The sequence below is a fragment of the Megascapheus bottae genome, chromosome 6 (genome assembly GCF_031878675.1).
Source record: "Megascapheus bottae isolate mThoBot1 chromosome 6, mThoBot2.hap1, whole genome shotgun sequence".
NCBI lineage: Eukaryota > Metazoa > Chordata > Mammalia > Rodentia > Geomyidae > Megascapheus > Megascapheus bottae.
In genome coordinates, this window is record NC_143514.1 from 82,783,380 (window position 1) to 82,809,841 (window position 26,462).

Below are 26,462 nucleotides of genomic sequence, written 5' to 3' on the forward strand. Positions count from 1 at the left end.
CAGGAGCTGAGCCTCTGTTTCCTCCCCTTGGCTTCTTTCTGCCGACAACAGTTTTTATTGAACTTGGGCGAGTGGCAGGGAACACAGGTCCTCAGAATTATAAGGGTACTTAGCATGACCCAAGCGATTTTCTCCCGCTTTTATCACTTTTCAGACACAAAGAGGCGGCTCCTTGTAGGTGCATGGAGCTCTGGAGCCGTCCTTGGTACTCGCTCACCCAGAAGCAGAGAATTGCCTGTGGAAAGCTGGATTTAGGGCAGCTGAAAGTTCATGGTGACAGAGCCTTTTATGAAAATGAGCTTTACTCCCCCCTCCCGGGAATGTTCTAGAAGACAAAGAAATATTTTTGTATTGGCTGAGAGCTTTTAGAATCTATTTCTCCTAGTGTCCTCAAACCATACTGAGGATAGTAGTATGTTCGGATCTGAGGAGGTAAGGGATACAATTTTAAATTCTTACTTAATCCTAGAATATTAGCATTCATGTAAATGAAAACCTCCATCCAGAATACACCGGGTAGAAAGGAGTCAACCACAAGTCCTCAGTCAGCGACTTGGATATGTGCAGCAGTTACCTCTGTCTCCTTCCTGGAATAAGTGGCTGCTTGAATCAATCAAGTGAAATTTTGGGAAACTTTTTCTTCTTCTCTGACTAGTATAAGAAGTTTTAAAGAGTTGTTGGGAGAAAGTAGGTGCAAATGTCTTTATGCATAACTTGGAAAGAAAGAGGGAGAAAGGAAAAAAAGAAGCAAAGAAAGGAAGGAAAAGAAAGAATGAATTAAAGAGGAAGGAAGGAAGGAAGGAAGGAAGGAAGGAAGGAAGGAAGGAAGGAAGGAAGGAAGGCAGGCCAATTTATTACTGTCTCAGGCTTCCAAATTCCTTGACTTGGTACAGGTCTTGGAATGGTTCTCTCAGAAAGACGTGCGCATTACAAGTGGAAATTGAATTCCTTTAAAGATCACTACTCAAAACCAAATTCACCTAGTGACTGGATCTCCCACTGAGAGACAATCTTGGTTCCAAGGCCATGACTGGACAGTGTGTGTGTGTGTGTGTGTGTGTGTGTGTGTGTGTGTGTGTGTGTATCTCCTGAGTGGGCCTCAGCACTATCTCTTGGCTTGAGGAACTTAGTTCTGCGTGCTGTCCCCCAGCTGGGAGCCATCTTCCTCTGAGGAAGGGCTGCAGTCACTCAGAGCCCTCCGGGCTGAGGGTTGAGCCTTTGGTGTTTAACCAAGTTCTGAAGATGGTCTGTGACTCAGAGCTGCACCTCTATGGCCACTCACTCTGTGAGTATGAGGTTTTATTTCCCCTGTTCCCAGTGGTTTTTCCCCTGGGCTGTTTTGGTTGCCTGCTCTCTCACAGCTGTGCAGAAGCTGGGGCCAGCACTGGGCCAGGCACGCTGGGCAGACAAGGCCTTCTGCGCCCTGAGACTAAGTGGCTCATCAACACCCCTGAGAAAGGCTACACTCCTTTCTCCCCAGGCAGTGCTGAAGCTGTTTTATTTGTGCCTGAATATTGCTTTCTCATCCAATAGAAAAAAAACGAATTGTATTCATACATGTGTTCCTTTCTTAGTTTACCACATGGGCCCTGGACTTGGAAATGATTATTTTACAGTTCAGCCATTGACCTTCTTTAACTAGCTTTGGCTAGTATTGTATTTAATTGAGAAGATACATTTAGACAAAGGGCTACTGGGCCACAGCACGGTGGCATGTGACAGCATTTCTGAATCCAAACAAACCTAAAGGTGTTCTGTCAACTGTCTGAGAAATGCTACAGCTTGCCTGCTTACCTTCCGAGAGAAAACTGCATCTAATTGGCGGAGGCTACTATTTGAACCAACTAAGCTAAAAATTTATGATTTTTAATTTAAAAAATGGTGTGTCATAACAGCAAAGGAATCAAGAAATGACAGGGGGGTCAGCGCATGACACCCCTGTTTAAAATTCCAGCCCCAGCAGATCACATGCCCTGGTGAGGGAAAAGGGGGGGTTCAGGTCGGGGCCAAAGAAACGAAAGCAAAAGAGAACAGCCCTCAGCCACCAGGCTGCACTGGGGTCGAGCTGCACCCGGTTTTCATTAAGAAGTCCTGGCTGCGCGCCCCCTCCCCAGCCCCTGTCAGTCTTCTGCTCAGATGCTCAGATGCCTTCATTTACCACTCTTGGGGAGGGGGAAGTTACCTCATCTGCCGGCCGTGGGGAAACACTACTGCTGTGCTCTGCATTCTGAGCCGGGGTGGCTCCCGGGCCCTCTGTCCATGGTGTCCCCTGGGGCTGTCTGGCCAGGGCAGGCAGGCTGTGTGGTCTTACAGTCAAGTGGGCATGGAGCAGAGTGGGGCCAATAAGAGAAAAAGCAAAAAAAAAAGTGCCCTCCCGCCCACTGTGAGCAGGCACCTGCCCGCCCCTGCCCTGCTGCACCTCCTGCAACCCTGCATTTCCAAGCTCTTGTCTTCTTTCTGCACCTTTAAACAAACGCAGGAACAGATGCTGTCTGTTTTTGCACCAACTCCTTTGCTTATAAGGGTGGGAGAAAGACACCATGGGTGACGTAGACATCTTACATCTTCTAAACAGAAAGACAGACTTGGCGAGGGGGCTGGGTGGAGGGAGCAAGCTGATGGTTCACTGTGGGCTGGAGACGTCAGCCAGAGCTCTGGGGCTGCCCGACTCAAGGTCTAACAAGCAAAGCTCTCAACTGGGCTGCGACCCAATCATCCCCCAAATCTTAGAGGAAACTCTGGGCCCCACAGACTTCCACCGGAGGGGGTCACCTGCACACCTTTGATCGTAAGGATCAGGAGAGCCACGGCCTCAGAAGGGTCTGATGTGCCCTTAGTTGGGGTAGAAAGCACAAGATGCCTTTCAGGTAACAGGCTCAGGCCCAGGAGGAAACAGAAGGTCCATGGCAGCCTCTGCTGCTAGGTGGTTCCCCATCCAGAGTCACAAGGAAGGGCGCCGGGGTGGGGGGGGGCACCAGAAATGGGCAAGTCCCTTCTCATGAGTGCCTCGGGAGACACTCAGAGCCGCAGTGGCTTGGAGGGGGAATGGCCCATTAGGTGGGGATCATGGAGATAGGACAAGTGATTGTGTGGTCCCTGCTGGGGGAAACGAAAATCCACGGAGGTGATGGGACCTGAGTGGCCCCAGGAGCACAGACCCTGGCTCTCAGGAAGAAGAGCACCAATCTGCTGTACAGAGGCAGGTCCAGGCCAGGTGAGAGCTGGGGAGGGATGTGGGATGGGGTGGGGGGAGACGCTGTCACTCCCAGGGCTGGTGTGAGCCACAACCCCTGCAGCCAGATCCCTCGCTGCTTCAGGGAGACATGACTGCCTCCCCTTCACTGATGTTTGGGACTCTGTCAGAGGCACAGGACCTCGGGAGGCCTGGCCTCTGGACCAACCCAAGTCCAGATCAGGAGGCCTGGCCTCCAGATCACCGCTAGGAGATTCTGGGGGACCAGAGCCCAGGGCTCCGGTCAATATGTGGATCCCAGTCTTCAGTCGAGCCATTCCTCTCCTCTGGGGATTGTGGCTTCTAGAAGTTTCTCTTAAGAGGCTGAGACCCTTTGCTACTTTTTTTTTCTTTGTAAACTGTGGCTGAGGTCACATGCTTTGAACCTCACCATGAGGCAGATGACTTTCTGGCTGTGCTAAATGCCACTGGCAAGTGAAACACTGATGACGCTATAGTGCACACAGGCAGATACAGATATCGTGTGTGTGTGTGTGTGTGTGTGTGTGTGCGCACCCCGGGGTGAGACTGTCCACATGAACGCATACCTGTGTGCATGTATGTGTATACACACATGAGCATGTGTGTGTATATATGTGGATGTGTGTTGTTCATAACTTCTTGGACATTCTGGTAAAAAAAAAAAACAACACAAACCCTTGGGATCCTGGAAATTTGAGAAACTCCATTAATACCGTGTAATTTTTCCTCTTCAAAGAGAAGCCTGTCTCCAAAAACCCTTTTTATGATTACTATTTCTGGAAAGGTTGAATGTCAGTCCCAGAGAGGGGCAAGGCAGGCTGCCTCGCATGGCCGCGGCTGGACCTGGGCAGAAGGGTTTTCTGTGGGGGCTGCAGCTGTCCAGACAAACAGCAGTTTGGCTCTTGAGACTCTATTGAACAAATAGTTTGAAATCTACTGTCTCTTTCAAAAGTATCTTCCTGAAAGTCACTTCATTTGCCCAGGAAATATGTAGTGAGATGACAATAGTTTCTCCTAGAATGAGTTGAGAGTCACTGAACACATCCTCACAAAGAGCTCCTTTTCTTTGCATGACCAACATTCCGAGCTGAGATTTGGGGATGAGAAGGAAAGGGCCTGACAGCTTCCCGCAGTTTCTGACCCATGCCTGATGGCAATCTCCCACAGCCCACTGCCCGGGCACCCAGCTGACCACCAGCAGGTGGCAGGTTGTAGTTGCAAGGCCATGTGCCAGCTGGAGGACAGTGGTGTGGCAAGAGTCGAAGGTGCCCGTGTGCTGGGAGTCTGGTAAGGGTCTCTCCACCCTCAGGGGAAGAGGGCTCTGCCAACAGAGTCATTTCTGCCTTGGGCTCCTTAGTAGGGGCATCTGATAAAGCTCCACTTTCCGACTGAATGTGTCACCGGGAGAATTCATCCCCCAGGGCTAAGCTAGAGAGGGATGTGCAGGGACGAGGAGGTGTCTGAAGGCATCTGACATGATACCTGGCTCAGGTGTGCTCCAAGGTGAGTGCAGAGCTCGCAGCAGGCTGGTGTGTGTGTGTGTGTGAGATAAAGTTGGGGATGAACTGGATGGGGTTGGGGGGTTACCCATCCCTCCTGGCATATAGCATTCCCATCCAGACAATGGAGTTGGACTGAGATGCTTCCATTTGGCCCTTCCCATGAGACTTAAACAAAGTCCTTGAAATTGCATGCGTAAAATAAAGATCTTCCAAGACCAACTTCTCTTTGCAAAGACTATTAATCTGCATGCTTTCTAAAGAGCTTGCTGCACAAAGGAACCTACTTTCCTGCTCCTGTTTGGCTAAGTTCTGATAAGCACTTGTTTCTAAATAATTAAATTTACATCCTTTGTGACTCTCAACTCCTGTGTCTGCTGTGGCCCTTCTGCTGCCCAGCCAAGTCCCCAGCTCTCAGCAGACCAGGGCTCCACTGGGCACAGCACGTTCGGAAGTCTGAATGGCCTAAATCTAATTCTTCAACCCCATTGCATTTTTGCCTGGATGCAGAAAAGGTTTCTTTTTTTCTAATGTTTAGGGTTAGTCTCTTGCTTTGATTCTGCACTATCATTATTATTCAATCAGAAAGTTTCTCTTTCTCCAGATTTTTTTTGCCTCTGAGAGCCACTGAAACCCCCCAGGATGGCTCTGGTGGCACAGACAGACCCATAGCCCCGTCTGCAGCCAGATGAGGCCCTGTATGTAGGGAGCCACTGTTCGGACCACATGGAACCCCTGAGGAAGCACCTCTGGCAGCCCTCGGAGGCCCGGGGGCCCCTGGGGTGAACGTACCGTATCTTTTCTTTTCCTTTCTTTTTTTCCAGTCCCAGGCCTTGAGCTCAGGGCCTGAGCACTGTTCTTGGGCTTTCTTGAGGCTAGAGCTCTACCACTTGAGCCACAGCACCACTTCCAGCTTTTTTATCTATGTATGTGGTACCAAGGAATTGAACCTGGGTCTTCGTGCATGCTAGGTAAGCTTTTAATGGAGAATAAATATTTCTCTGGTCAAGAGCCTGGACCCCTCTTAATGAGAGAAGGTGGCCTTTGTAACGTGGGCTTCTCGAATGGTGTTAAAGCACTAGGACTTCCCCACCTGCCCCCTGAGACCGCACAAGCAGGTCTAAAGATAGATGTAAGAGCAAAGTCTGCTGGAAGGGTCTGGGGAGGCCAGCACGCCAGACGAACCCAGTGCTCTGAGAGCACAGAGCAGGAGAGTCTCCTGTGATACCCATGAGCTGGGCACAGGCCACCTGGGGTTGACAGAACTCATACCTCTCTCCCCGTTGGCTGTGGGTCTGCCCAGGGGTGGTGGCTACAAGCCATACAGCTCCAGGAGCCAAAAGGGTTTCTGTCCCTGCCACACAGTCATCCCGGCTGCAGGACAGGGGTGGACAGAAGACCCTGGCAGAGGCTGGGGCTGTCTCTGTCCTCCGGGCTCTCTCTACCTCACTGCAGTGTCCCCAGGGATGGCCCTGAGGGACAGACTCCCCTCTGGACCCACCTGCTCGTTGATCTGACACATGGTGAGGTTTTGGTCATCGCAGGAACATGCCACACGGATGTACTTGAGCCAGCTGCCGCTCCCGGCCTGGTGAGTGTCCACACAGAATTTCTCACTGCCCAGGTCTTCAGAGATCTGTTGGGGTGAGGGAAAGCACGCCATGATGGGGGGCAACCCAAATGCGACAGCTCCATGCTGCTTGGGGCCTAGAGGGTCCCTGAGGGATGAGGAGTCACAGGGGACCCTTGCCCCCGCACCTCACTCACCACCCAGCCCACCCAGGCGCCTTCGGGAATCCGGGAGGGAGGTTGGGGTGGTCATTTCTGTGCTCACCTAGCAGATTATCATCCTGGCTAGGCAACAGCACGAGTCTGTAGCCTTGTGGAAAAACTCCCCAGCAAACACAGTCCCAAGTGTGAGAAAGGCAGAAGCCACTGGGCTAAGAACGAGAGCCCTGTGCTCAGGACACTTGGGGGTGCTGGGCTAGAAAAGGGCGCTTCTGAACTGAAAGGTGTTACTGGGCGTGCAGCTTTATCAGAGCCTGTGTGTGTCAAGGTGTGCCTGCTTGCCTGTGCGGGTGCCGGCTCACACCAGCTTGCGCAACACCCTGCAAGTAAGAAAACCATTTTGCTTCCTTAAAACTGGGAAGTTTCTGTTTGATACCTGTGGCCTGCAAATGCCCAGCTTTCCTCAGCCCCCCCTGCCCGCCCCCCTCCTCCTAGGGCTTGGCTTTGTTTTGCTGTTGTGCTGGTGCTCAGAGCTCTGCTTGACCGCAGGGCAGCAATGCTTCAGCCTTGTTTTCTTTCTGATCTCATCTCCCTGCCCCGGGGATTTTCTGCACCCAGGAAGCCTCTGCCGAAAGCCGCTGGCTTCACAGGCTCTGATTCAGAATCTGCAGAACAGTGCCAAGCAGGCAGCCGGGAGGCCAGGCGCTACCTGCTGTGATGTGCTGTGGGTCCAGCAGGCTAGGTTTGCTGGTAAATCAGGAGGAGGTGGTGGGCAGGATCAGAGGCCGCTTCCATGCTAAGGTCTTGAGAGAACAGTTTGAGTCATGCCGGGCAGGGATGTCCCTGGACCGGTGCGTGCGTGCGTGCGTGCGTGCGTGCGTGCGTGCGTGTGTGTGTGTGTGTGTGTGTGTGTGTGTGTGTGTATCCAGGGATTTTCCAGTCCATAGGTCCCCAGGTGTAACCAGGTGGTGCATCCTAGGCAGATGTGTCTGGGGCACAGGTATGGGTAGGTACATGTAGCGATGACAGCTATATCACACACGCAGAAGTGGCCAGCTGAACAAGGATGCCTACGTGTAAACAAGCATTTCCAGGTGGGCAGGGCTGATGGGGGGCACAGTCCAGAGGACCGAGTGTAAGGCCGGGTCAGGTAGAAATAGTGAGAGACAGCTCCAGGCACTGTGGGCCTCCGTCCCTCCTGCCCCCTGCCCCCCCCCAGCGCCCTCCATCTCTGCCCACCTAGAGCCTGTGGGTACTGCTGTGGCAATGCCTCTTCAGCCCAGCTTTGTGAAGACGCCCGCAGGCCGACCTGGAGAGGGGGGCTGGCACTTCTTTCCTCTTCAGGGACTTAACTTTTGGTACCAGATTCATGAGGCAGAAGAGGAGAGCTGGCTCTGCCCCTCCCCTGTGGCCCCAGGAAGCCGCTCAGGAGACCACCAGGGATGGGGTGGGCTGCAAACCCATGCACCAGGCCCCATCTGCTGACCAGGCACTCATTTGTTCAGCATGGGATTTCCTGGGTAACTGACCCACCTGTACCTGACATGGAAACTCTGGGACACAGGAATCTGAAAATTCCAGTCATTTCAAAGCAGCGAGGAAGCACCAGACCTGAGCGCCCTGCCTCCCCATCCCTGCCTCCTCCCAAGCCTTGGACAGGCCAGATACCCAAGCAGGCATAGGCTGGAGAGGCGTCCAGCCTCTTTCCCACTGTGCTTGTTTTGTCTCCTGCTGACTCTTGCCCATGGCCACTGAGTTACTGACAAATCAGGTGGTGAGTGACAGGGTGGGCAGGAGGGACTTGGGGTACAGGAAGACCCTGCGGGACAGAGGGGCTCCCAGTGTGCCAGTCACACTCTGCTAGGCTCGCTTCCCAGGCTGTTCTGGCATCTTCTGGGGCAGCCAGCAGATCCTCTGCAGCCCGTCTCACCGAAGAGGTGGCGGTGGCAGAAATAATACAGCCATTTCTGGGGCTGGGCCCTCCAGCCCCTCATCCCCCCTCCCTCTTGGTCCAGGATCAGTCTGTAGGCCCGACCACCAGGCCTGCTGTGGACAGGCAACAAAGCACCTGCCGCCGGTCAGAGGCCGGGCGTCTGAGGTGGGTAGAGGCGGTAGAGGATATACAGAAAACAAATGGTGGACTTGGAGAGCCCAGCTCTGCACAGAGCCCCGGGTCCTCCTACCCAACACCCCAGGTCCCCCTCAAATGGATGTGCCACCCCCGGTTGGCATAACAGGCATTGTGCTGTCACCCTCTATGCCCAGGGACCAGGCAAGGGCTAAAAGAAGTGGCCAGGTCATAGAGGTGTGGCCTGCCCTTCCCTCTGCTCAAGGGCTCATCCTGGGGTATCTGCTGATGCCATCTGATCAGAGCAGGGGGGTTCTAACCCCAACCCCTGGCTCCTTAGCTCTGGCTCCTGGACAGTGAGGGGGAGCCTTCCAAGGTGCCCATGTGTCCTGTGGCCAGAACCCTCGGGACTCTGGGTGCTTCTACGAAGGACTGGTGACAGCCAGGGCCTTGAGAGAGGGGTGTTGGGCACAGATGCGGGGAAGCCAGGGCCAGGGACCTGGTCAAGGGGTGTGTGCCAGCCCATCCTTTGGGAGGTGGGTGACCGCCATGTCCAGCCACATCTGGGAGCCAGGCCACTGCTTGGGCTTGAGTGTTGACGTGAAGTGGTACAGCTGTGCACTGAATCTGGGAGCCTCACAGGAGGCTGGCGGTTAGACAGGAGATGAGAAACACAAACAGAGAGAAGTGAGGGGGTGACGAAGGAGGTGAGCCAGCCTGCCATGTCCTCTTGGGCTGTGTTGGCCGGCATGTGGCTCAGAGGGTGCCGTGGCTGTGGGCCTGAACCCCCGTCTATACCGACAGCTCGGCACCCAGCCTGGCTTCCACCCCAAAGCCTGGTTCTGTTGGGACCAGGCCCTGAGAAGCCCAGACCCTCTGAAGAATCTGCTCTGTTCCTTGCTTCAGCCCCACTTGGCATTTGAGACCCCCCCACCCCGCCAGCTCTCCCAACTCATAAATCAACCCTGGCAGAAATGCTGAGTTTCGACGCAAAGGGATGGAAAAACTCGCTTAACCTTGACAATTTTTTTCTACACATCATTTGAGGTTTCCTGCACTTGTACTTTGTTGCTCTCTGCTGGGTTGATTCTTTCACATTTACCCGGCATGGCCGGTGCTGGCCCCGTCCGGGGTGAACACGCAGGAATGCCCAGGCATCTGTCGTCAGCTGGCCTAATGGATTCTGAGCACGCGGGTTGGGGGGTGGGGGGAGCCCTGGGAGTTGCCCTCCTGACCCACACCCCGTGACAGCAGCACAGCTCGCCCAGAAGTCTGCGCACAGCTCTGGCCGACACGCCAGAGCTGGCAGGAATCAGGTGGAACCTCCTCACCTGACCCCTTCTTTAAGGACCCCTAACCAATGCCAAGGAACTGGCCCAGCTGTGGAGCCCTGCGGGTCACGTTTTATGATTAGATGCATGTGTGTGCATGCACGCACACACTGGGGCACACGTATACACACTGGCATAGACATGCACGCCCATGCAAAATGGCTACACAGGACAATGGTTAGGATTTATGACATCCACAAGAAACTGAACAGAAAGTCTATTCTTGTGACAGAAGAAGGGAAGGCATTCTGGAAAACACCTCAGTGTGGTGCAGACACAGGGCCTGGATGAGCTCATAAATCCCCGTCCTGACGCTCATTAGAGCCCCGTGTTGACATGGCCAAGTGTGGAGGAGAAACGTGTCAGGCAGGACGGGATTGCATGGCTGCCAGCAGACAGGAGCCTGGCAGTCGGGTCACTGGGCCTGGGGCTGAGAGGTGGGAGGCCGGAAGGGCAGGTGAGAAGGGGAAAGGGGAGACAAAGAAAGGAGGGAGGGGACAAGTGGGGAACAGAGGAGGGGAAGTGAGTGACTGAGCACTTTTTCTGAGGCTGGCTTCTGGAAGAAGCCAGCTGGATCTCCCTGGCTTTGCCCCGGCTGCACTGTGCAGTGGTGTGGCGGGAGGAAGGAGGAGCCAGGGTCTCAGAAACCTGGGAACATGGCCCGGGATCTGGAAGATTCAAGGAACCACTTGTTGCCTGACCAGTGTCGAATCCCCGATAATGGGGTCAGTGCTGTGTGCCTGAGGTCGGCGTGGGGACACTGGGTCCTGTGCCAGCCTCAGGCAGATCGCCTTGGTTCAGAGTCAGGCCAAGCAGCTCGTGAGAGGACCCCAGATCAGGGCTTTCCTGGGGTCCACACATGTCTTCACAGACGAGAATGTGGAGGCCTCTGAGATGCTGGGCAAGGATGGATCTCAGGACTCGGGATGGTCTTCCCAAGACACAACCGGCTCCATGGAGCTCTTGGAGTGCAGGCCTTATGTACTCAGCCAGATGCCCAGACACGGGGCCCCACTCACACGCTCTATAGCTTGCTCTTCTTGGTTCTCTCTCTAGCTGCCTCTCTGTGCCCCCGGACCCTCCATACTGTTGTGATGGGCTGAGCCTCCATCTGGGAGGGAGACTTACACACTTGGGTCTCAGGCAAAGGACATATTGGGTGGAGCGGAGGAGCCAGGTAAACCCAGGGCGGCAAGGGCTGGGTCCTGCTGTCCGCTGCAGTGGATGGGTCACTGGCCCTTCCTGTGACTTGAATACAAATGTGCTTTGGGATGTCCTCACCCTGTGGCATGAATGAGGTGCCGGGGGGCGGGACTTCCTCTCCAGCTGTGGACTGGTCCATCTCGACATTGGTGGCTTGTCAGTTTGGGGCTAGAACTGTGACCCACACCTGAGGAGTCCTAACCAGCTCCCCTGATCCAGGGTGAAATAAGGAATGAAAACAGACTAGGGGTGGTCAGCAGGGACCAGTAGGAGGGGTCAGCTGACCCTCGGGTGGCCGTTGTCAAGGCATCCCCACTGGCCGCTCTCGGGGGTGGTGAGGACCCTGAAGAGCCCACAGTGGCCATTACTGCAGGGGCTGCAGGACAGGACCCTGATCTCTTGAAGGCTCTGCCCACCAGGCCTGCTGCCAGGTGGCCTGCTAAGCAAGGGGCTGGCAGGGTGGGCTCCCTGGCCTCCTCGTGTGGGGTGGACAGCTGTTGCAGCCCACACTCTAGAAGAAGACAAGCCGGGAGATCTCAGCCAGCTAGGAGCTGAAGACCTTGTCTGACATTTTCCCTCTGAAATACTGTGAGTTGTCTGCGTGGGGTCCCGGCCCACAGGTGACCTCCCTGAGGACAGGCACCAGGAGGGTCGGACAGGGTGACTCTCCCACAGTGTGTGGTCCCCTTGTCCCCGGGTCTAGACCTGGGCAAAGCAGTCTGCCCTGCTCTGGAGAGGGAAGGTGCAGCCAGCCGTGTGGCTGGGACTTCCCTCCCAGGAGAACCCAGCTGGGGCCTGGGGACTGCCACAGAGCTCCCGAGGGACACGGCCTGCGCTGCCATCCCTCCACAGTGCCCTCTGGGAGGACACCCAAGTCACTTAGGTGAAAGGTGGCGGCAGGCGCGTTCCCAGCGGCACTGTTAGGACAACGGCCTTGACCATGGTCTTTCTCTCATGGCGCGTGGTGAGTCCCCGTCCTGCTTTGAACGCACACCCATCATACGTGCACACAGGTGAGGCCCCAGCAGGAGCCCCAACCGGGCGGCATGCCACACAACCTCCACGTCACGGTCACTGGTGACTTGTCCACATGAGCCGTTAACCCCAGGCCTGGACCCTACACCTGCCACGTTCCGCAGACAGTCTCCAGGAAGGCATCCTGGGGTGGCCTGTGACCTCGAGGGTCACACAGTTCCTGTCTATGGGCTCCTGATCCTTCCTGCTGAAGTCTCCCCTGCTTTCCTCACCGAGGCCCGGCCTCCGTTACTCCCTCCCGGGCCTGCTGAGTGGAGGCTGGCTGGGCCATGGAGTCCCTTCCATCAGGGCCTGAGCCTCTTCTGCGCCTCGCTGGCCATTTCCTGTCACTTGGATGGCCATGGAAAGCGAGGATGTGAGGATGAGCCAGTGAGGACCCATGGACCCTCTCACCCCAAGTACTCAGGTGTTGGCTTGCCCAGACATAGGGCCCTGCAGAGGCTCCTGGACCACGGTTCTCTGGATCTCTGAGTCGTTCCAGGGAGAGGCTGGGTGAAAGGCTCTGCCCAGGGGCCTTATGATGGGAGGCTGAGACGGAGGACCTCCTGAGGCTGCTCCCAGCATGCACCAGCCTGGGGGAGCTGGTCTTGCAGCTCTGGCTGTTCCTTCTGGGAATCCACACCACCTGCAGGGTTGTGTCACCAGCAAAGTGCTCCAAGCCCCCAGCTGGTGGGTAAAGCTCCCCTGACGCAGATCCCCACATCCCCTGCAGGTCTCCGGCCCAGGGTGGTGTCCAGAACCTTGATCCCAGCCTTCGGAGGGAGGGAGGGAAGGAAGGTGGAGGGGCCCTTGTGTGGCCACAGTTGCTTCTCAGGTCTGTTCAGGACCAGTGCTGAGTGGTTCCAACCCGAACAGCCCCAAATGTTTTGTGCAAGTCGGGCGAGGGAGTAGTAGAAGAGCCTAGACACTGCTCCCGGCCGAGCCTTGGCCTGACCTTCTGAGACAGCTGCCTTTGCTTTGGTTTGGGTTTCCATCATAAAAGAGCTAAAGAAAAACCCTCCACAACCTCAAACCAAATGCCTGTGGCTGCACCCCTGCCCGGGGCGAGCCCGGCCAGCCTGCCACAGGAAGCCCCTCCTCTGAGCCGAGGCCAGGCTGGGCAGGGAGGTGTCAGGCTGCTTTCTCTGGCTCTTAGATGGTGACAAAGTGCAGAGCTCGAAGCCGCAGCAGCCCCTGAAGCAGATGCGGTAGGAGGTTCCTCACAGAGAGCAAGCAGACACAGGTGTGGTTGAGTGTGTGTGTGTGTGTGTGTGTGTGTGTGTGAGAGAGAGAGAGAGAGAGAGAGAGAGAGAGAGAGAGAGAGAGAGAGAGAGAGAGAGAGAGAGAGAGAGAGAGAGAGTGGGGGGGGAGGTCAAAACAGCAGGCACATGAGTTCCCGGGCCCTGTGGGAGTGAGACCTTTGGGGTGAGGGGTGAGCACTCAGCTCAGTTCTTATTTTTCTGTAAGACAAAGGCTTCCAGTGTAGGAACCCAGTTTCGGGCAATGGCACGCTCTCTTCTTGTCGGGAAATGTCCCTGCTTGATGTCCAGTGAGACGTCTGTACCTTCACACACAGCTTCAGGAAGGGGTTGCTCAGGGCATAGAGCCTCATGACCCTTAGATCCTCTCCCACGACCCCATCACGGTCTGCAGCAGCCATCATGTGAGTCATCAGAACAACTAGCAGACAGATTACAAGGGAATCTGCTGCATCCCCACCCCGAGCTCCCAACACAGGGTCCATGCTCACAGCCCAGGCGCACAGCTGTGGCCGAGCGCCTTCCATCTCACCCTTGGCCACTGCCACCCCCACTAGCTACCAAGGCTGCGATCACCTCTGCTTTTGTCAGGGGTGGCTGCTGACATCTGTGACTCCGGTCATGGGCTACTGTCCCTCATCTCCCCTAGGGACAGCCACCTTGGGACCACATTTGAAGATGGGGAAACCAAGGCCCAAGGGAATCCTATTATTGGCTAGAGGTTGACCAGCTGACTGGGCGGGAGTCACTGGCGGCCTCTGGCCACCTTCACAGTCTTGTCAGCACACATTACAAGCTGTCTCATCCTGGCCTGCTCACTTCTCTACTCGAGGATGGAGGCTCCATGCGAATGGTGCTTTCCCAGAACTTCCCCTACAACAAGTGGAACTCATTGAATAACTTCAGGCATGGGAGGATGGGTAGATGTGTGCATGGGAAGGTAATGGGTAGATGGGTGGATGAATAGATGGCTAGATGAGTGGTGTGTGTGTGTGTGTGTGTGTGTGTGTGTGTGTGTGTGTGTGTGTTTTGGTGGATGGGTACATGGTGGGTTGATGGACAAGTAGATGTACGTATGTTACATGACTGGAGAGATGAAGGCATGGGTCGATGATGAGTGCCCCATAGTAGATGGGCGACTGGCTGGATACGTAAATGGATGGCTAGGTGGACATTGAGTGGGTAAAGAGATGAGTGCTTCGTAGGTAGTTGGGTAGGTCGATGCATGATGGATAAGGACAGTTTCCTCACCACCTGTCCAGGGCACACTAGCTTCCTCAGCTGTCACCATAAACACAGAAGGAAATACGCTTTCCAGAAGCTGGAGGTCGGCAGAACAAAGGCTTCCTTGGGCCTTCACCTTGGCGGGGGGGACTCATTGCAAAAGACCTTCACAGGCCTCTTCCATGCCCCGTCCTCACAGTAGAGACTGCTGAAACTAACCATCTCCCGCCTCACTTCCTTCTCCTCCCACAATGGCAGCGGCTTCTGGGGTTTCATGGATCTGAGTCCCAGAGCCAGGCAGCCCAGAGGGGCTCCCTTCCTGCTCAGGAAGTGAAGGGATGCCTTGAAGAGTTTCAAGATAGCTGAGATTGCCCAACAGTGTTCCCTGCACCTGTCTTTGCATGCCGGTCTCTTTCCTCATTTGCTCTTTCTAGTCTGGCCCTTTTTCTTCCCTCCCCACTGTGGGTTCTGTGAGGGTCCTCCAAGTCTTCCCAGTATCCCCTGCCTTGGTCACCAGAGCGGTCATTTTTCTTGGATCAGTGCTACAGAATCATTGTTCTGAGTAATGTTTCCCCAGAGCACAATGCAACGGGGACCTATTTCTCCCGCGCCAAGGCTGTGGCTAGCCCGTGGGACCTGGCATACAGTAGGTGCCTAGCAAGAGCCCACATGCAGCAGGGTTATATTTGGTGCCTTCCATGCCCCTGACGCAGGGCTCGAGAGTCCGTCCCTCTTCCTCCTCCCAGGGGCACGTGGGTACAGAGCAGCCAGTGACTCACTGCCTTCTGTGTCAGCCTGATGATTTGAGGTCGGCTCTGGGAAATAGCTCCAATCTCAACAGGCCAAGTTCAAGCAAATACCTTGCCAATCCCTACAAAAGAAACAGTCCTTGTTGCTCTTTAACATACAAAAATGGTCATTGGCAAAGGCTTCTCGGTGCAGCCCATGTTGTCTTTGGAAGTACTAGAAATAGCCAAGCCCGGTTTCTTGTCTGAGTGGGCCCAGGTATCTGAGCATGGAAAGAGGCTGGCCAGGCCCGGCCTTTGTGTTGGCTTTCTTGAGTGAGGAGCGTGCTTTTCCTCTGGGTGATTTATCATGATGGTTCTGCTTCCCACGTTGTTTTCCTGCCTGGCGCTCAGCCACATCAGCTGGGTGAGTGGACGGGGCCCAGGGTCCAGGGCCTGTGATACCACTAGCCAACCCACTTCCCGCAGCCAGCAGTCCCAGACTTAGACATGGAGCCCCTAAGACAGGGATGCCAGGTTGGCTGTCACCCTGGCCAGGGAACATGGGGGTTCCCCAAAACAGACCAGAAGTGCACATGGACCCCATCCTCGGCTGTGCACTCAGCCTGAGACATTCCTCTTGGGATTCAAGGTAGCTTCCTTCTCACAAGGGGCAGCCAGTGGGATGTAAAAGTTCAAATGACTCCTAGACAGCCTGGAAAAACAGAAGAACCAGCTCTTCCCCATAGCACCCTTCTTCTCCCTGGGCACTAGCCAGCCACAGTTGATGACAGTCACCAACGGAATTACATGTGTCTGCAACTACACTTTCCAGGTTCCCTCCAGTCACATCCAACATCTATTGGAGCCCAGGAAAAGGAATCCAGGAAGAGAGGAACTCACCCAGCCCCACCTGAGTGGGACGCATCTGCCCACCATTTAAGCCGGTGGGTGGGAGGCAGTCAATTACCCAGAAGCCTCTGAGCGGATGGGTGGGGCACAATGGAGCCAGATCATTACCCAGAATCTGAACAGGGGTGCTTAAGAGTGGAAAAGACACACATTACATTGGCTTTCCTCTCTAAGGAGGCCTGGAGATGTGAACCAAAGTCCCAGAAAGAGGAGACGACACATTGAACTGAGCACCCCTGGCTGGTGGCGGGGTCTTCAGTTCCCAGAGGAAGAGCCCTGCCTCTCAGGGTAGGGGTGGTGGTGAGGGGGATGAGGGGAGAGGCACCATCCCCGTGGACTTTGGTGGACTCTGGACCTGGGCTCTGGTGGTAGAAAGCCAGGGCCCCATGGCGGTGCCTTCTGTAGGGGCTGAGACTCCTCAGACTTCCCTTCAGAGACCTGCTTGGGTTGTGGCTCCTGAGGGAGGAATTTGATCTCAGAGTTCGTGGGTCAGTGCTGACCTAGGCACTGACCTGTGATTGGCCTGTCTCAGCAGTGGCTTGCGGTAGGCCTGAAAGGACAACAGGTATTCATTTACCCCTGGCTGGTGAGGAATGTCCACTAAGACGGGATCGACGCTGCACACACCCCCCCCTCTGGTGAGTGACAGTGGAGCTGCATCCTAGAGGGTTTTGTTCTGTAGTCCTTTGACAAGGGTTGGCCCTTTGTCCGGTCAGAGGCCCCATCTGCAGAACAGTCTCTTTGCAACCTCTTTCTCTTAACACCCATCACTTACTTTACTTCCATTTTAAATTACCTCTGTTTGGTTTTTTTTCTTAGACAGTGAGTACTACTGTATGTAGGGCTTTGTGCTTGTAAAACAGGTGATCTACTGTTTGAGAAAATGTCTCCAGCCTTGTTTTGTGGCTGGTTATTTTGGAGTCTAATGAATTTTTCTGCCCAGGCTGGCCTCAAACTTTGACCCTCCAAATCTCAACCTCTTTTTCAAGGCCTGTGCCACCAGGATCCAGCATAAGATAATTCTTAAAAAAAAAAAAAAAATAGAAGCGGGCCAGAAGTTTGGCCTAGTGGTAGAGTGCTTGCCTAGCATGCATGAAGGCCTGGGTTCAATTCCTCGGTACTACATATATAGAAAAGGACAGAAATGGCGTGGTGGCTCAAGTGGTAGAGTTCTAGCCTTGATAAAGCCCAAGGACAGTGCTCAGGCCTGAGTTCAAGTTCTGGGACTGGCCAAAAAAAAAAAAATAGAAGCATACACTTTACTATTCAATCACTTCTTCCCCAAGCATGGTGAAGATAAGATTCTTTTAATATGATACCCGACTTTACTTAAAAAAAAAAACAACTTAATGAAAAATACAGCGGAACCCTAACATTTAAAGTAACTGTATTTCCCACCTACTCTAGCAAGTCATCGATGTCTCCGAAGGACACACAATAAACTTGGAAGTAAAATCACCTTGAAGCCCACAACTTCCACTGGCAGTTGTTTCTACTTGAACGCAGAGTCAGCCTTCAGGACCCTCCTCAGCTTCCACGGCTGTGGGTTCAACCAACCATGAGTAAAAAGGTATTCCTCCCCCAGAATGTGTCTGTCCTGAGCCTGTGCAGACATGTCCCTGGTTCTCATTTCCTAAGCCACTGGAGGTGGGGTGGCACCTTCTATTGGGAACTGCTCATCCCAGACGGGAGACTGAAGCTCTGCTGGAGGCTGGTCTCTATGGAAGTTTCTAGAACCAATGCGCCTCTTTTGCAGAGGGATGACTCTCTGTGACAGGGCAAACGGGCATTGCCTCCAGGGAACAAGGAGCCACCTGCCCGCGTGCAGGAGATGCTTGGAAGAGTCCAGGCACCCCACCCCATCCCACCCCATCCCAGATTCCTCAGGCTGCAGTGCGCAGAGCTTGGGGTCAGCAGAAAGACACCTACTGGGGGGCCCAGCCTGCTCAGGCCACAGCGCAGGGCTGATGGTCAACTTCTCCCTCTCCTGGATGAGGCCCCGCCCATACCACACCAGGCCTGAGGGAAGCAGCACCCCCGTCCCCAGCGTCCTCTGCCTTGTGGGAAGCGGGGACGACTGGAGAACCCCGAAGCCGCTGCCACCTCTTTGCTGGTCAGAGCACGAACGCTAGAAGACGCTCACACCTTCTCCAACCGGCTGCCAACATCTCGAAAACAAAGTGGAGCAAAATAAAGCCCACGTGCAGCCCACCCTCTGCACACCCCCCGTCCCCCAACACCACAAAGTTCCCTTTGTCCACAGCAGACCCAGGCAGACTGGCTGTGGTGTCGCAGACGCAGCTACAGCCTGGCATTATGCAATAGGATGTTAACCACACATTCTAATAAAAAATAAAATAAATAATAATAAACACTGGAGCGAGAGTACAGATCTCTCACGAGACGCCCTAATCGTTTTTCTGCTCTGACCTCAGTTCTCCCTGGAGCTGCTCCAGGGCGCCCAGAGTGGAAGGAGCAGCCGTCTTCTCATGCGGGAACAAAAGGGCTTTTTCAGACGTTGGGGCTGTCAAGTTTATCCAAATATTCTCAGCTTACTACTAGCCCCTTTCTGGATTGATATTGGCAATAAAAGGACACTTTGTATCTGGAAGCCACACAGGGCCCCGAGCGAGGATGGTAGACCAGGAAGCCTGCCGCACAGCCCCTTCAGCCCGTTCCTGAACAGGGGTGCTTGGGGCACCTCCAGCACCAACAGGCCCCGGGGCAGTGGTCAGGGCTGTCCTGGTGGGAGGGAGGAGACCGGCCTTCCCACTGGGGCATCAGCCCGACCCGGGCTCTCATTTGGGCCAACCCTGTGCAGTCTGCGAGCAGCCGCCAAATGCATTAAGTCATGGTCTTGGTCGGGCAGCAGCAGGAGAGAATTCATTCCAGCCGTGCCGAGCTGTGCGAAGCCTGTGTTCTCTGGCTGTTGGCAGGCTGGGATGGGACAGCCAGCAAGGGGCCTGATTAGAGCCCTCCTTGTCCAGGGCAGGGCTATTTTTTATCCTTACCTCCTCCCTATCTGTCCAGACCCACTCCTGCAAGCGAGCCCCGAGAGCCATTCCTGCGCATGCACGCGAGGTCATCCTGCACATGCGTGTGTGGACACACGCACACGTGTGCACAGGCATGTGTGCCCCGTGCATGTAGACACCCACAACTCACACCCTTCAAAGTGATCTCCGTGGCCCCACAAAGGGCATTTCCTTTTACCCCCGCCTCTCCAAACGGCTCTGATGAACGCTAATGATAATTCTCATTAATCACCTTGGGCTCCTGCAGCATGGAAAGGAGCTGTGGTTAGGTGACAGGAGCCACTTAGCAGTATTTATGTGCGCAGTGGTCTGCCCAGGCCTGGCTACCCCTGGCCGGTGGCCAGCTGCCCAACATGGCTCCCCCAGGGTCTCTGCCCTTCGTCTCACTCGGGGGAATTTAAGGAGCTCTTGAGACCCTCACTACCCATGGCTTAGGAGGGGGGTGGCTCTTTAAGGCCTAGTGGCAGAGGAGGAAGAATGGGGGAGGGGTCAGATCGTATGCCAGCCAGGAAGTCTCCCTCCTCATGGCCTCTCCTTCCTTCCCAAATGCAGCCTCACACCTCCTCTCCTCTTCCTGACCCTCCACCGAGAGGTGGGAGCGCTCGTGGCCACCTCTGACTCTCAATGCAGGCATTGGCAGGGCCTGGTAGAGGGTTCAAGCCTTAGGGCTGATTGTGCAGGACAGATCAGGGCCTTCCAGAGAAGCTATCTAGGCCCTGGGGGTGGGGGTGGGGGAGTATGGCATTTCAGGTGAACATTCCATGTGGCTTGCCTCTCCTCCTGAATGGAGGCATAGCTCTGATTGGTAGCTTTGCCCTCTTCTGCTAGCCAAGTGGCTTCTGGCTTGGAGGAATGAGCCTCGGTTTTTGTTTTGTTTGTTTTTCTTAGGGGAATCTCTTTCCTTCTTGTGTTTTGCCCAGAGGGAGATTGCAGTGACCCAGCCGGGCACAAGCCTTCTTGAGGCTGGAGGAGGGCAGGGGGGCCACAAAGGTGTGAGCAGCTGGGTCCATAAGCCAGCAGCCAGTCCTACCCTATGCCAATTTCTTGTGCAATAAGCATGTCCTGCTCAGGGTCTGGGGACAAATGTCAGGCTTCTTTCACCTTGGTGGCCATGATCTTTGAAACTGTGTCTGGCTCTGTTTTCTATAAAACCCACCTGTCCCGCAGGCAGCCAAGAGGGGAGGAAGGGACTGCTTGTCGGCAAGCAGTCATGCTGCCTTCCAGCCTGGTTTAATTTTGCCCTTGCACCAGGGGGTCACATGCAAGGCACTCGGGGTCATTTCTAGGCTGTTGCTGGAGTGTGTGTATGTGGGGGAAACCGCAGAGGCATGCAGCCCCACCGAGGCCTGGCCGCCACGGGAAAGGAGCTGGCACCTTGGCTCATCCAGAAAACACTCTGGAAGGGGCAGGTCCGTGGGGCCAGCCCCGGGCACTTTGAGAGTCCTTAGTCCTGTCTCGGACCTTGGGATTCTTGGGGTTACAAGGTCAGACTGACCTTGCACATGCCTGTGCATTTGGAGTCCTACTCATGGGAACACCAGGAATCCCCCCAAATCAGTAAGCCACCCGGAGGCCACACCTTAGTGAGTGCTGCTGTGAACAAGCTTGCAGAGGCAGCACCAGGGGGGTGGGTTGGACTCACTGCTTCCAGAAAGCCATGTGAATCTCAGAGAAGCATGGCTGTCCACCCAACAGGCAGGCCTGTGGAGCCGCTGTGTGCGTCTCGTAGGAGCATCCCCAGGCCTCAGCACATGCAAGGAAAGAGGGGGTTTGCGTGTGTTTCTGGTGACCCTCAGGTTGACTGCGTGTGGAGGCTGCTCTGGGATTCTCTGGCCAGTAGCTCTGGACATCTAAGGCAGTCTCGCCATTGTTGGTTTTCTTGCTGGTGGTGGGAGATTTGGATCTGTGCTGTTTGGGGTGGTGTCTTCCTTTTTCTCCCTTCCTCCTTCCTTCCTTCTTTCTTCCTCCCTCCTGACCTCTGGGCAGTGGCCTGTGTGGCCCTGCCCTTGGGTGGGCACTATGCTGGGTACCTACTCGGGGACCGCCTGGCACTTGTTTGGAAGGGGCTGGAGGGGGCACCTGCCTTGCACACCTGTGGAATCAGGCTTGAGTCTGTGCTCAGCAAGGAAGACATCTATGATTCAGTGACATCTGGGGGAGGTGTGGTCAGCCTTCCTGCTAGGTGCCTGTGCAGGGTCACTGAGGGCACTGGACCTGTGCTGGTCTTGATTCTCCTGGCCCTGCATACTCCAGGGACTGTTGGCCGGTGACCCCCTCCATGGGAGGTGGGAGGGGGAGAATTCCCCAGAGATGAACACCTCCTCATGGAATGTTTAATTAAGGCTGATGCAGCATGTCTATCTCCCAGGGTGCGGGGGGTGGGATGAGGGGGGATGTTGCTGTGTTCAACCAGTTGTCAGGGGACAATCAGGTCATTCTTTAATGGGACACTTGTCCTGGGGTGCTGGGACAGAATACAGTGGCCTTGCACCCCAGCCCGTGATGGAGGTCTCAGGTTTTTGCCTTGGCATCTGACCCAGCCAAGGAGCAGTGGCCTCCAACTTTACAGTCATCTCTGCACAGATTCAGACTTGTCCCTAGCCAGACAAGGACCGCAGGTGAGGATGCTAAGAGCCACAAGGCTGGGGAAGCCCCAGTCTTCATGAAGGGTTTGGTGTGGGCTTCACCCTTCAGCGTTGTTCCTCTGCACAATGTCTGGCACCTGCTTGCTTGCCTTTAGAAAGGAATATGCAGCTTAAAGAAAGAAAGAAAGAAAGAAAGAAAGAAAGAAAGAAAGAAAGAAATGAATGTGCAGCTCAGGTGAAGTGGCTCATACCTGTAATCCGAGCTACTCAGGAAGCTGAGCGCCGAGGATCCTGATTCAAAGCCTGTCTGGGTAGGAAAGTCCATGAGACTCTCATCTCCAGTGAGCCCATAAGAAACTGGAAGTGGATCTGTGGCTAGAGTGGTAGAGTGCCAGCCGTGAATAAAAGGGCAAAGGCACAGTGCCCAGGCCCTGAGTCCAAGCCCCAGTACCAGCTCCCTCTCCATGGGTGACCTCCAGAGTCCGCTTTGAAGTTGGTCCTCATCCTGCTTGTCAGGGTTCCCATCGCAGCCATCTCAGTCCTGCCTTTCCTGGCCTCTCTGGCCCATCTCCCCCGGCCTTCCACGGCGCCTTCTCAGCCTCTCAAAGGGAAAGGTCTCCGTGTCAACTTCTTGCCTTGTAAGGTTCACACCATCTTATTTATCCTCCCTGGGCCGAGTGCCAGGGGCATCCTGTGGCCACCCTCCGAAGCAGGTAGACAGGCCTCATGTCACCCTACTGCTGCCCCTTCCAGAGTTTTATTTAAGTCAAGTCTGTTGTTTAGACTTTCAAGGATAGGGCTGGGTCCCCGGAGCCAGCATGAGGAGCAGGGAGGGCCGGGCTGGGATGCCCATTAGAGGAGTCTGCCTGGCTTGACCTCCAGGCTCCAGCTTGACCTCTGGGTGCAGTGGACCCACAGGGCCACCCAGCCCCCCGCCACTTGTCCAGCCCCACAGGGGTGGGGTGCAGAGGACAGGAGGCGGCACAGGGCTGGAGCCAGCACGGGTGGAAGGTGACAGCAGAGGTGGTTCAAAGGCCAGCCGGAGCCTCTCCAGGAGCACCTGAGGCTTCTCAGAGCGAAACCGCGGCGTGAGGAATGCCGTCTCCTCTAACTAACCGCCCCCACTTCAGAAAGGCTTTCAGCCGTTCAATGGCACACTGTTCCGCAGACACTGTGCGATTGTTCGGGGCACGTCTTCGCTCAATCACCCACAAGTGGCTGTGATGAAGAAATGAAAGTGTCTGCAGCCCCCGCCCTGCCCCGGAGGTCCCCTCCTTCCCACCGCGCCGCACCACCACATCTGGCTTGGGTTTTGTGACTTTCCAGGGAGGATCCACTCCGAGAAAACAGAGTGGCCCAGGCTGAACAGAGTGGGGAAGAGTCGTGCAGGGAGCGGGGACAGGCAGCTCTGTGGTACCACCGCCTCCTCCTCATCCTCCTCGTCCTCGTCTTCCTCCTCCTCCTTCTCTTTCTCCTCCTCCTCCTCCTCCTCCTCCTCCTCCTCCTCCATGTGACTCTCATCCCTGGGTCCCATGGTGGGGCCCAATACTCATTCTTTGAGTTCTGTTCAGAAGCTACCTGGCTTTCTTTCTGTCCCCTCCAAGAACCCAGGGAGACATCAGAACGGAGGCTGGCCTCGTTTCTCCTCAGTGGGTGAGAGTTTCTTAGGTGTAGGGCCAGCACCTGTCTCTGGCCCTTGTGGGCAGGACTGGTACCCAAGGATTAGGTACAGGGTCCAACCCTGTTACCAGGATGGAGAGCCACAGAAGCCCCCTCTGTGGTCCTGGCCTCTGCTCTGGCTGAGGACCTATGTCTTCATGGAGGGTGCACAGCTCAGAGCAGAGCCTGCCTCCAGTGTGGGACCAGGGGTTGTCTGGAACTTCCTGAAGGGATTCTCTGTGTGTACCGTCACCTCTTTCACACGGCTGCAGGAGGAGAACAATCTCCCAATCTCCCAGGCCAGGAGTCCCTGCTCAGTGACACTCAGGTGGCAAGGCTGCACGCAAGACCCACGTGGGAAGCCTTCACCTGACGCCAGCTTCTCAATAAACATCGCTTTGGGGCGAGAGCGCTGTGGGGTTCAGACCCCTGCACCCACGCTGCTGCCGACAGAGGAGCTCCCCGTGCTGCGCTGAGCCCCGCCCCGCCCCGGGCGGGAAGAGTAAAGACTGCCAGCAATGTTCTAAAGAACTTTTTGAGAAGGCCAAAGAGAGGGAGCTGTGAACGCGGGTGAGGCTAAACAACGGTGACAGGTGGAGGGGCGGCTGAAACCCGAACTGCGAAGTAACTGCAGACAGAGATTCGTTACAGATGGCGCAGACAGGCCTCTCATCAGGAGGCTGCCTTGGCGCGGCTTCTGACTGGGGCCTCAGACCGTGGGGCCTCCTCCTTTTGAAAGCCTGCTTCAGCCTTGGGCCCAGCCGGAAACGATGACCAGGTTCTGGGAACTCTGACACGCAGGGCAAAGGGGGGATGGCAGGCCTGTGTGATGTGGCGCCGATTTAATGTGGGTCCCTAGTGCTCTGTACTTAGAAAACAATTCTGCGTTCAAATGGAGCACCTCTCTGTCTATCTACTCTATCTGTCTGTCTATCTATCATCTATCTATCTATAACCCATCATTTATTTTACCTATTGTCTGTCTGTCTGTCTGTCTACCAGCCTACCTACCCTTCTGAAGACTTCACTTTGCAAGAGAGACTGAGGTCAACCAGCTGCAGAAGGACGTGAGGTGACAGCGTGAGAGGTGGCAGTGATAGCGTTGTCCCCTGGGTTTTCATACTGCTCTGAGCAGCATCTATCCCTGCAACATGGCTCAGAGTAGCCTGCCACCCTCCTTGGAGCGAGTCATCAAGCACAGAGACTGTGTAGCCTGAACCAGTCCTGGAGCTCAGAGAATCTCCTCCCATCAGAGCACAATGCCACTACACAATGCAGTGAATGCCCACCCCAGGGAGACCACCTGGGCAAGCCACTCCAGGAGTCCATACACCCTCGGCTACTCTGTAGAGCTATCCCAGGTGTGTGAGCAGGAGCTAAGGGAAGGGAGGGGCTAGGAGGATCCATGGCTGTCCGGGGACCGGGAAGGAAAAGGACAGGCCTTGCAGCAAGCAGGTATCCAACAATCACACCAGTGAATGCTGCCTGTGGGAAATTCTCTATGCCACCAAGTCCTTTTGTCCTGTCTGGTGGCTATCCATGCCCAGCTCTCTACCTCCAGACCTCACAGGGTCCTGCCAAGGTCTGCTTAGGCAGGCTGAGCTGTGCAGCAGAATCAGGTATTTCACTGTGACTTCCGTGTATACAGGGCTAGGGACAAATTGCCCTCTAAGGCCAAAAAAGTGGTCAATATCTATGATGTCCTTGTGGCTTGGGTGTCAGTTGCACCCTATCCTGGCTGTTAGAGTGGACACTGGTCAGGGCTCAGGATGGCAGCCACACCACAGGCCCATCTGACCCTCTTCCTCAATGCTCCATTCCTACTCCAGCCAGGAGCCTCATCCTCAGAGCCTGGCAGGACTGACTGTGCCTCAGGGCCTCCTGCTCCAGTGTATTGTGATACTGAGACCATGGTGCCCCAGTCAGGACCTCTCCACCTCACGGCTGTCAATGGGTTTGGGGCCCCTCTGTTTCACCTGCCATGAGTGCTCAGATTTGGGGTATTTTCTGTGGGTTGCTATGCTGGGAGAAGTATGCTGTCCAGCACAGCTGTGGATTCTCACCCACGGCCACCTCACCTCACAGCCCATCTGGGAACACATGGACCCTGCAGCAGGTGGAGGGACAAGGTCTGCCTGCGAGATGGTCGGGTCAGCCAGTGGACAGGGCCAGCCCCAGACGGCAGAGATGAGGCAGGCAGCTGGCCTTCCTCCTCAGCTTGGCTGAAGCTGCCTGCCAGGGAGGCTCTCAGCGGGCCAGGGCTGAGTGGGTCCTGGGGTCCAGGCTCGGGGACACTGCGGGCAGGCTGGCTTTGCATCTGGACAAAGTGCAGGCTTGTTCCAAGTCCATTGACTCAAGTGAAACTGCCAGGCGGTGGTGGCTCACGCCTGTCATCCTGGCTGCTCAGGAGGCTGGGATCTGAGGATCAATTTGAAGTCAGCCTGTGCAGGAAAGCCTGTGAGATTCCAGCAAAATGCTAGAGGTATAGCTATGGCTCAGGTGCAGGACACTAGCCCTGAGCAAAAGAGCTAAGGGACAATTCACAGGCCTTGAGTTCAAGGCCCAGTCAAGGCACAAACAACAAAAAAGCAACAAAACCCCATACAAATAAAAAGTAAAATTGGTCCACTGTCAAAAGTCTTTGTTTTCTGACTTTGTGGGGGCAGGGTACATCTTGGTTCTGTGTGTCCTCTCGGCTTCCTTGTCTGTGAAGTGGGCTTACAACTTCGACACTGGCTCCCTCATCGGTCCTCTGAGCCTGGCCGGGAGCGGCAGCTGCTACATGTACTTTTAAATACTCTGTGATCAGACAGGAAAATCCTGTGTTGCTCCCTGGCTGGAGAGGGAGGGGTTCAGTGCTGCCCCCTCCCCCTCCCCCCACCATGTCCTGTGCGGGTGTCAGGTCTCTCCTAGGGCTGATCAGAGAGCAGCCACACGTCAGGAAGGAGACAGCGGCCCAGCCTCAGGCCAGAGTGGCTGCCTGAGCTGGGGGCCCTCCGCGAGCTC

The 26,462-nt window shown here is 55.3% G+C and overlaps 1 protein-coding gene across 1 annotated transcript in view; it reads right to left on the reverse strand.

Annotated features, from left to right (window-relative positions):
- Positions 1–26,462, reverse strand: part of Prdm16 (PR/SET domain 16) — a 306,684-nt gene that overhangs the window by 30,674 nt on the left and 249,548 nt on the right. Inside the window, exon 5 of the mRNA XM_090333935.1 lies at positions 6,215–6,349. Coding sequence (XP_090190061.1) covers positions 6,215–6,349 — 135 coding nt within the window. The remainder of the gene's footprint in view (positions 1–6,214; positions 6,350–26,462) is intronic.